We start from the raw sequence: 10990 nt of genomic DNA, 5'->3' as shown, positions 1-10990 counted from the left end.
AAAACTTGGCTTCCCCAGTTATCTCAGCTCATCATGTCAGCTGAGAGTCACCTGAGCAGAAACAACTAGACAAGTCGGATTCCAGCACTTTTATTGTTCATTTTAATTGCTATCTAGCTATAATTATTTAAAATGTATATTTACATGTGTTAGAATTTCCTGTACAAATCTAGTGAAGTGTTATCAAATATTACGTTAAATAATACTTAAATTAACCTGACTTCTTTTATGTGTATTATGTACATATGTGTAATAGACAGACTCACGTAGGCTTTTGCTGACCCATTGGAACACATATTGGTCGTTCACTCGCATATGGACGTTTGGAAATTTTTACATTTGCATTTTAGGGGCAAGCGAATTAAGACTAAGGACAGAGGAAATACAATGCAGGGTAACTGACAGGAAACAGATTTGATTAGGAATGTGGAAGGCATCTGAAGCCAAGATATTCCGATTTTTCATTCCTCCCTCTTCCTTTTGTCTCTTTGGACAATTAAAAACAAATTTTATTACTTATTCCGGAGCTGCCGTAGATGTTTATAAATGACAGTTTTCTTGAGCTTAAAAAACATTAAACTTGCAAACACATTAACAAATGTAGTAAAAACAAAATTATTATTGGATTTTATTGCAAGCTCAACATGTCAACAGTGGTCAATAAACATGAAATAATACATTTGCTCCCAGAGGATCACAGTGTAAACCTTGGGTGTTAGGGCGGCAGCATAAGAGTTTATGTTTAAATGCTTTTACTATCTTAATAAATAGAACAGACCGGTCTTTGTCCAGCGCAAGACCATTCTAGCTTCCACACACATCCATATTAATTGCAACAAAACTTTTTTAAATCTCATGCTGTAACATGTCTGTAATGTTTAGAATTTCTTGAGACTTCCCAGCAGTTTTAAAGATGCTGTTTGTTAGCATTTCCCTGTCGTACTCCAGTGCATACACACATACCAGACACACACTGGATGTGTAGTCGTTAAAAAATGAGACATATTCATTGCTATTCATATTGCTGTTCATTATAAATACGAATCAGGTGTTCTCTGAGCGTTAGCACGGTTTTCGCAAATACTGAAAATTCAGGCATGAGGTCCACACATGCTACAAAGCCTTTCTCCGCAACAAGTCACATAAAATCCCAGCACGCCCTGCTCTGTTCCTGCAAAACAGACCTAAGTAAGGGAGAGAAAAAAAAAGCTTTACTGCATCTTTAAACCAAAGCTAAATACATTTGCTGCAGGTGTGAACCAGATGAGGCTGTAGTGAAGGGTGAAGGAGGTGGGGGGGGGGGCGGAGTAAATAGTCCCCTATGTAACAGGACGGAGTTGTCAACAAGTGGCTGTTGAGTCCCAGACTTCTTGTCAGTGTCTGCGGCTTCCACGTTAATACTCAGTAAGCCAAACCACACATCGCTGCTGGATCACATCCAGGCGGAGGAGGCGAGACTGGGTGGAGGGGAGGGAGAGTTACGGGGGAAAGTCATCATTCTTTTGGCTATCGCTCCTCCATGTTTGGTAAAGGTGCACTGCAAGTCCAGCGGTGCTATGACTGGTAGCCGTAGACTTGTGCATCTGAGGAGAACAGAGAGAAGAAAAAACACGCTGAGGTCTTTCGGGTCAGAAAAAAAAAACAAATCTGTGAGCGTCACATTGACGCACACGAATGGTTTTGTTTTGAAGTCGCATTTTAATTTAACGGTGCTCTTGGATTTCTGGGGCTACACAAACAAAACTTTTGACCTCCACTTCTGTTAACATCTCTCAGCTCAGGCGCCTCCCCCCCGATCTCACCTGTGTGAAACTGCGCCGTGCAGCAGAGTCCGTCGCCACGCGCTGTCCTGTAGATGGGCGACACGCACACTCTGGCCAAGGGAGGGATGTTGGTCAGCCGCGTCGAGCGGGAGTCGGCCGGCATGTAGAAGGAGGAGCGCTGGCCACCGATGGTGTTCTGCTGCTGCTCCTCCCAGGTGAGCCAGTAGCCCCGAGCCGCACCGGCGTCGCCGGCCTTCCAGTCCACCTGCACTGCGTCGCTGCCCACCGTGGTCAGCTGCAGGTCTGCCAGGGCTGGAGTCACTGCGGGCGGAAACAGAGAATTTAATCGGGGTATGTTGCAATTGGACGAAGAGTAAAATTAAGGGAGACTGGTTTTGTTTTGTTTTATTTAATAATTTGATTAATACAACAAGCCTACATGTAAAAATCTCTATTGCAAAAGTTTTTTGTTTTTTTTTAAACAAATCATTTTAAATACGAACAATTGTTTTGTTTTTTTTAAATCTGAAATTACTTTTTTATTTATTAGGTATCAACTACACAGCGAAAAAAAGAAATATAGTACACTCACTAATTCTATTTTTGAGAATGCAGTTAATTAGATTAGATGAGGATTCTCAATACTACTTTTTATTTTTTGCAAAAAATAGTTACTGCTGCCATATTTCCCTTTTTAATATTAGTTATACTGGCCTCTGTGCCTAAAGGAGCTCTTTGAAAAGCTGAACAGTTGAGTCCGGAGTGAAACCAAAAGTAATTATCTGAAACCTAAGAGCCAGAAACTCTGGGCTGTGGAGGACTGGGCTTAGCGAACAGGAAATTGATCTTCATTCACTAAGTCTGAGAGTTTCTCCTGCACGTAAACACCCATCGCTCACCTTCCTGAGTGCACACTTTGACAGACATGGCTCTCTCCGTGCCTGAGGCGTGCCGAGCGGTGACAGTGACTAAGTAGGTGGTGCCTGGCTGCAGGTTCTCCAGGAGCGTGGAGTTTTGAGTCCGGCTCACCGTCCTCGTTTGGAGCCTCCCGCCGGGCAGGGCCGAGTACTCGATGAAGTAACTGGTGACTGTCTGTGGCTGCAGAGGACCCCAGCTCACTCGAACGCTGGTCTCACCGGACTCGGAGATGGTTACCACAGCTGGGCTCAGCAGCTCTGGCGTGTGCAGAGACAGTCGGTGTTAGGACATGTGAAAACAATTCAACGTTCTGCAAATCCTCTGGAATGTTCTGCCGTATCCATCTTGTAAAGAGCTGATAGAAAGCAATTGTTGTATGAGCCATCAGTCAAGTAGGTCAATCAGATTTGTGACCGCTAGATTGGCCAGGAGAGCTCAAGGTTTCCTATTGATGCAAGAAGTAACAATATCAAAGATATTAAGGTTACTGTTTTAAGATAATTAAAGATGAGAATGAATGAGTGTGGAACCAGCAACTACCATGAGTTGCAATGTGGAAGCTCCATTATCCCGATTGTTGTATGGCGGTCGAGCTAAAAGAGCTAGCTCGCTTTTTAAAGTTGAAATCAGAGAGATCCAGTGGCCTCGGAACATGGATGTATTATAAGAACTGGATACCGGACTGGCAATATGGCAGTGTGCCGATTTTCCCAGTGGCCACTCGAGGTACTGCATCAAAAAAGTCCCATGAGCCCAAAAGGCACTTTTCCCATAGACCGCAATACAAAAATAAATGCCTTTATAACGGTTGACAGGACGACTGTGACCTGAAACGCGATTCACATCAAATCTTTCTATTGCAGATTTTTCAGTAATGATCTTTCAGTTTTAATAAAATGATAAAGGCCAGAAAATCACCATTGTCTCGGTTCGTTCTGATTGGCTGCGTCCTGACGTGTCTGTAAGTGACATTCTGTAGAATCGTTCTGATTGGCCAAATAGATCATGTGAGTTTCAGAGGCATGATGGGAAATGACAATGCTGCGCATGCTCTGAGGGCCCATTAATGCAGAAGTCAAAGACTTTTTCGACGTATGCGCTGGGTGAGCAACTTCATTGAAATGAATGGGTTGCCATCTTGGTCTCTGGGGGGTGTGGCTTGGATGGATACATTTGAAAATAGTTTTCAAATTTCTAATAGTTTTCTTCTTTCAATTTTAATTTTTGCTTAAGCACGTTGACAGAGGTTGAAACACACCTGGCTTGGTCCTGAAGGTGGCTGTGAGCGGACTGAACGACAGCTCGTTGGACTCTGGGGTCAGTGTCACTGTGTAGGTGGTGTCAGGCTTCAGGCCCGTTAGCTTGGTGCTGCTGGAATCCGCTGACTTGATCAGCCTCTGGTACTGACCGCCGCCAGTACTGGGACTGGTGCCAGATCCTCCTCCTCCGCCACCTCCTCCCGTTGGAACCGGACCGAAGCGAATGTCATAGTGGCCCGTCACGCCGGACAGAACGGGTCGCCACTGGAGGGTGGCGGCAGTGGTGGAGACGTCGCGGACATTGATTCGCTTGGCCCGGATGATCTCTGTCAGGCAGGGAGAAGGCAGTGAGTGAGTGAGTGAGTGAGTGAGTGAGTGAGTGAGTGAGTGAGTGAGTGAGTGAGTGAGCGAGCGAGTGAGTGAGTGAGCGAGTGAAAGCACCTTTCCAGGGTTCAGGGATACAGGGGTCAGAGGAGAGGACGGTGTTGCGGGGCTAAAAATGCCTCGGCCTCAGACAGACAGACAGCCACCCACACAGACAGACAGACAGACTTGGGTTTCTGGACAGCCTTTACAGCCTTTGCGACACAACAACTTGAAATAGCCGGCCTGGCGAGGCTCTGCAGCGAAACAACAAATGCCATAGGGGCACTGATGCCCGTGACATTCACGCCGGCGCCTTAAAAAGGAGTGCTTGAATTTCTCCTCGAGCCCTTATTTATAATATTCATCACGGCGCACAGATTTAATATTTGCCTGGGACATCCCGTGCGACCGTTATGGCTGTTACCCAATCTGGTACAACTTTGTCAGCGCTAAAAATATAATATGCACTGCATCTATATATATATATATATACATGCGTGTGTTTAATCATTAATCCATTAATAGAGCTCGTCTCTGATTGCACGCACACACACACTCATCCTCTTGGCTTCTTGTTACACAGTGACAGTCTGGCAGTCTTCAGGAGCATGCGAGGAATCGGGGAGTGCAGCAGTGAGACACGCAAGCTGCACAGCTGCACGGGTGTGACTGCAACTCCAGGAATGACTCCTCCTCACTCTCCTGCAGAGATGTGTGCGAGTTTATTGGCACTATTTCTTTGGTTAGAGGTCAGTTTAAGGCCAGGCATTTGCCTCTTTTGAGGACACGTTCGCCCTGTTGCCTCGAGAGACCGAGCTGACGTGCAGCTTTTTGTGCGTGCAGGATCCTCGAAAGGTTACATGTAAATATGCCTGTGGTGAAGCAGCAACACCTGAGAGAAGCATCACACTTTCTTATGCCGCACAGCAGCAAGTTTGTAGTATTGTAGTATGATCTGTTTGTTTAGCTGTTGCTTTTTATGGCTGTTGTTGACCTGCTTTTAAAGGTACTGTGCCTGTAACAATTGGTAGGGCGGACTCCCAATGTAAACCAGCCCCTGGCTGAAATTGGGTACAATCGCATCCCTGCAAAATGGGGTGCTGTACACTGTACACAAACAAATAAATTGAAATTGAATTGAAATTGTGATGTCATAGGGCGCGCTGATAACTGACACCTCCAGCCAGGTGCAGGTTTCAACCTGAGACCTCCAGCCAACAGGTGGAAGATCCAGCAAAGCAGCGGGTTTAGACGGCGCTAAACCTTTTTTTGCAGGAGGCTGCAAACGCAGGGCTACATGTGCTGCCCTTCTTGAGCCTCCTGAGACCTCAGGAAATGTTAAATGTGATATTTTAAATGTTATGTCATTAATATAATTGTACTCATTACTCTTACAGTATATTATTATTTTATCTCTATGTGGCCCTGCGATGATCTGGCGACTTGTCCAGGGTGTCACCCTGCCTTCGCCCTATGACAGCTGGGATAGGCTCCAGCTGACCCCTGTAACCCAGAGCTCAGGAAGAAGTGGGTATTGAAAATGGATGGATGGATGGATGGATGGATGGATGGATGGATGGACATAAGACGTCTTATCTCTCTGAATCAGACCAGCTTTGTACTCACCAATGATGGCGTTCCGCAAATCCTCCGTGATGATGCTCATGTCGTCGATGTCCACGAAGTACAGGTGGTCCTCCAGCGGTGGACTCACCACCTCCCTCAGCACCAGGTAGTTGCCGTGACCCGTGGACACCACCAGCACGGCCACGCCCTCCTCCCGCAGCTGGGCCATGGGTCCGCGTACGTCACCGGGCTTCACTCCATCCGTCAGCCACACCAGCACCCTGGGGAGTCCCGGCCGGGCCCCCGCTGGCGCTCCGGGTCTGAGCACCTGCTCCTTGGCCAGACCGAGCGCGTCCACTGTGTTGGTGTCACCCCTCAGCGGCTTGGTGCTCCTCAGCGCCTCCTGGAGGCTCTTCTGGCTGCTGTGGGCATCGAAACCGAACTCCAGGCGCGGCTTGGTGCCCACCTGCAGGAGCCCCACCCTCACCTGGTCCTCGCCCAGCGAGAAGGGCAGCAGCAGCTCCGACAGAAAACTGAGCATGCGGGAGTGCTCGTAGGAGGAGACGCTTCCCGAGGAGTCCAGCAGGAAGAGGACGTCGCCCTCGCAGCAGTTGAGCACTGCGGCGGGAGAAGAAAGATTCATTATCCATCATGTTGGAACTCTGTGAACTCTGCTAGAAGGTTCCTGTTGACATTTCCAGGTTGCAACCCCTTTAATTGTTGAGTCACACACACACCTACCTACACACACTCACACACACACACACTCTCTGGGAATCTCCCACCGTCTCTTCAAAGTCGTGCTACTGGTACACGTTCTAATCTCAACATGAAAGCGGCGGGGCGTCGAATGCAGTCGAGATAACGGGGGGGAAAAAATGAAAACAAACATGTTGCCTGTATTATAACGATGCCGTCGCGGGTTAGTAACAATATACAAAACAAGCGCTTACCGCTTGTGCCTTTGGAGGGAATCCACACAGCCTGTTCCCAAAACCCCAAACCACAGTTTTCTAAAAAATCTGTTGCCGGGACAAAGTTTAGTGAGAGCGGAGAACGAGGACGGGAGGGAAAACAGTAGCTGGCGGGCATGAGCGCTGAAGAAGGAGGGAGTGGAGAGAAAGGAGGGGGAATACAAGGCGTGAAAGGCAAAGCGCTGCGGTGGTGGCGGAGGGGGCCTGTGAGGGGTTGGGGGGGGGGGGGCGCAGTTCCAAGCCAGATACGAGGAGGAATGTCGGATGGCCATATGCAGGATAGAGGGAGAAAAGCAGAGAGGCAGGGAAGACGTGGAGTCTGGGAGAAATATTGAGCTGCAGACTGTGCAGTCAACCGGGAACAAAAGGCCTTCTAATCAGATCTCACATCAGACTGAAGGGTTTTATATGTGGGCGGGAGATAAGAAACTTCCTCTGGCCTGGTTGATTGATACTGTAATAACAGGCACCCGGTCGGAAACTTTTCCAATACTTCTAGTTAATTTGTTGCCTCCTCGTTTTAAAGGGACCCATATGTTGCAAACAGTGTTTTTAGTGACGACAGTCTGTTTCTCCAGTCTGCTGCAAACTCCCCAGGAATGAAGAAAGTCCTTCCTGTGTTTCCACTGCTTGCGAAAACAGACAGCGGTGTGGTAAATTCAAGCTGGAGTGACTGCACCCCTGACCAGGCGTTGACTCCGCCTTGTTTTTGTTACCTTAGAATCAAGTGGAAGGTCTAAAATCAACACACTGATTTCAGCAGCCAACGAAATCCCAGCGTTTTTAACAGAAGGCTTTAAACAGAGGGCTCTCTCTATCTCTCTTTCTCTCTCTCTCTCTCTCTCTGGCACAAACAAACAGGCCAAAATCAAACATACTTACGTACACACACACACACACACACATACACACAAACACTCCACTGCACGCTAGCCGGCTTCTTCTCTCCGGCAGCCTGAAGAATTCCTCTCATCAGCCTTGTTGTTTGGACTTTGGAGCGAGGGGGGCCACTCCATATCACAATCCCACCACTCACCTCTACTACCTTTAGCGCAGGTATGCCTTTATCTTAAAAAAAAAAAGAAAAAATCTGTCAACATTGGGACGTCACCGTTTATCTAAGAAAGGACTCCCTTTTTCCAACGCAGCCTGCCTGTTATCGTGGGTGCAAAAAGTGGGATTTACCGCCGCAGTATTAGCACTCGGATGATGTGATGGTGGAAAAATGAGGCACGCATACGCCAGGGCACCCCTCCAATCCCCCCAACTATAAAGAGCTCAAGGTGCAAGGAAGGTCCGGCAATGTGCAAAACACATGAATTCACCTTGAATGACGCGCACCATCAACGTTTTGGATGGGGAAATAAAGGATAATTGTTTCCTGCCATCTAAAATCACACCCTCAGTCAGGCCAAGTGAAGATCAGTTTCACACGTTTACTTTCCTATTTACCCAATAACAATATGTGAAAGTAACCTGGCACGCCAGGTGGAACATTTCTTAAAACCTTTGGATTTATTTCACATATCCACCTGGGAAAGATCTCATCGAGAGAGTGTTCGGAAACTTGGAAGACTGGACAACTGCTAAAGGCTCCTCAAGGCAAAGCACAAGATCTGAAGAGAGTGGACGTGCCTTGGTGAACTGAAATGCACATCCCAACAAAACGAGCTGAAACAATCCAATTTTTATTTTTTTTTTCAGGCGTAAAAGCTTCATTGTCTCTCTTTCAATGTGAAAATACAACCCGGTTCTCATCAAACCCCTGCAGTGCTCGTGCTCATCTCTGCCAGCACTAGCGAGGTCAGAAGTCACTTCCTGTACAGACAGTAGAAATTTCCTCCTTGTTTCATCATAATTGTAAGGAAGCCGATTAGTTATAAAAACTAAAAACGCTTTCTATTGGAGCTTGGTCATGTGGACGAGCAAGATTTCAGGATCGTACTCTTTGCAGTCAGACAGCAGTGCAAGTTGAATACAAAGAGGAAGAAAAAACTCATACTGTAAGAAAGATACTTTTCTAAAAAAAAATAAAAAAATAAAAAAATAAAAAATATACATATATATATATATATACATATATATATATATATATATATGTATATATAAATATAAACACAAACACGGCTTTGAGAAAGGACTAATTTGGTTTTGCAGCCTGGGTGTGCAGAAATTAGACAAGTTGGCAAGATCAGGCGATGACAAGCCACTTATGAGACTTTTCTGACATCAAGAACAGCGAGTTCTCTCCAGGTCCAGCCCCATCAGGTCCCGATTAATGGCCTTAGCCCAGTGACAGCATCTTACTCACTGTCATAAAGATCCTCCCGGCAGTGTCGCCACTGCCAAGTTTAGCCCCGCAGGTATTTCACAGGCGTGGGGACTGAGGGAACACCCTGTCACGGCTGTCTTCCTCAGTGACGGGCTGCCAATCTGGACTCGCTGATGCTAATCTGTGCACAAACTAAGTACAGGCTTATCTTTATCGTAGTTAGATTATCGTGTGGCTGTGGATGGAAAATCCAAGAGCTTTGTCAGAAATGCGAAGATGGTTTTGCCCTTAAGCGCTAATAGAATGTCAGGAGATTTAATTAAGATCTCTCTCTCTCTCTCTCTCTCTCTCTCTCTCTCTCTCTCTCTCTCTCTCTCTCTGTTATTTGGGGAGCACCCGAAAGGTTGTGGGGCACCTGGGTGGTCCTCTTTCTCCCTGCCTGAACACACACACACACACACACACACACACACACACACACACACACTCACACACACTGGGAGAGCTTTGACATTCTCAAGCCCGTCATATTTCATCAACTCCTTATTCCAATACTTGGACTGATGCCATTTCGGACAAATGCAACGTCACCCCTACCCTGAGTGAGATCAGACACTCACAACCACGCCTAGCAGCATCCTTGTCCGAAAGCTGCTATTTCCATAAAATTAAAGTCGAAGGGTTGAGTTAGGGCAACTGGACTCGTTCTTGTGATCTTTAAGACGCTTCGCCTCTCATCCAAAAGGCTTCTTCAGTTCCAGTTTTCAGTTCAAAGAACTTCTTTGTTGAACGTCTTCAAGATCACAAGAATAAGTTCAGTTGCCCTAACTCAACCCTTTTACTTTAAGATGACCTGGATGACTGAGAACCTTCACAGACATTCAATAAAATGATTTATCTTTTTTTAATGAAATGTTTTTGATTTGATTATAAAATAATGCATCCACTATTTTAGTTGTGACGTTTGATGGATTAAAACAGTCCTCTATCCTCTGACTATAATAATCTGTCATGTGTCTCACTCTCCGCTGTGGTCTTACCTTCTTCAGGTGCGAGATCCTGCGCAGCCGCCTCCCGCAAAAACAGACCCAGCAGCATCCAAATCACACACGCGCGTCTCTCCATCATCGCGACAAAAGAGTCGGTTCCACCCAAAAAAAAAATCAACACTGTATACCATCAATCTTGCAACAGGAGTCCGAACGTACATCCACCGATGGTCCGGAGGAGCGCGATCCCGCTCAATTAAACATGTTCGGGAGCTGAAGTTGGAACATCCGGTCCGGATTGTAGTATTTTTATTATTCTGTTGTTTTTGCTCCTCCTGCGCTCAGCATGAGTGCCACCGCAGCCCAGTCTTGGACTGCTGGGAGCTTTAAAACTCCACTCAGAACCTCTGTGGTGCGAGCGTGCGTGGGTTGGTGCGCAGTCTGAACGCTCCGCGCCTCTATTGCATTCAGGAGGGAGCACATCGTCAAGCTGCAGAGGAGCAGAGGAAGCGTTTCCGCTTTCAGCGTCTAGAAAGCCGTGTCGCAACAAAATACTAACGTAAAATGTATAAATTGTAATTTACGAGCAATCCAGTTTTTATGTTCTTTTTTTTTAAATTGGTTTGAGTTTTTAGAAAATGGTCAGAAAAAACAAAGACACACACACAGACTGTTTACAGAGTAACACCTGACCAACCAAATTATATGTATCCAAGAGTTGTCTTTATTTGAAATAATATTAATGATAAAACATTTTTTTGACCTTTTGCTTAAACAGTTTAGTACGGAGACATTTGTCATTGTGTATTACTCTCATAAAAATAATTGAACTGGCCATACAGATTAAGTATGAAAGGTATTGTATTGTTGAATTATTTCAATA

The 10990-nt window shown here is 46.1% G+C and overlaps 1 protein-coding gene and 1 long non-coding RNA gene across 2 annotated transcripts in view; one reads left to right on the top strand and one right to left on the bottom strand.

Annotated features, from left to right (window-relative positions):
- LOC142888346 (uncharacterized) overlaps window positions 1-10990 on the top strand; it is a 60632-nt gene that overhangs the window by 32360 nt on the left and 17282 nt on the right. The window lies entirely within an intron of this gene.
- vwa1 (von Willebrand factor A domain containing 1) lies at window positions 612-10611 on the bottom strand. The gene is made up of 6 exons (XM_076026569.1): window positions 10159-10611; window positions 5933-6490; window positions 3940-4266; window positions 2663-2938; window positions 1803-2084; window positions 612-1583 (listed from the first exon to the last, which is right to left on the bottom strand). Exons 1-6 carry the CDS (start codon window positions 10244-10246, stop codon window positions 1555-1557), a joined length of 1560 nt encoding a protein of 519 aa, XP_075882684.1. The 5' UTR covers window positions 10247-10611; the 3' UTR covers window positions 612-1554.

Source organism: Nelusetta ayraudi, unplaced genomic scaffold, assembly GCF_046127955.1.
Source record: "Nelusetta ayraudi isolate G7.1 ecotype Tasmania unplaced genomic scaffold, CSIRO-AGI_Nayr_v1 ptg000019l, whole genome shotgun sequence".
In the NCBI taxonomy this organism is placed as follows: Eukaryota; Metazoa; Chordata; class Actinopteri; order Tetraodontiformes; family Monacanthidae; genus Nelusetta; species Nelusetta ayraudi.
This window is presented reverse-complemented; position numbering and strand designations above follow the sequence as displayed.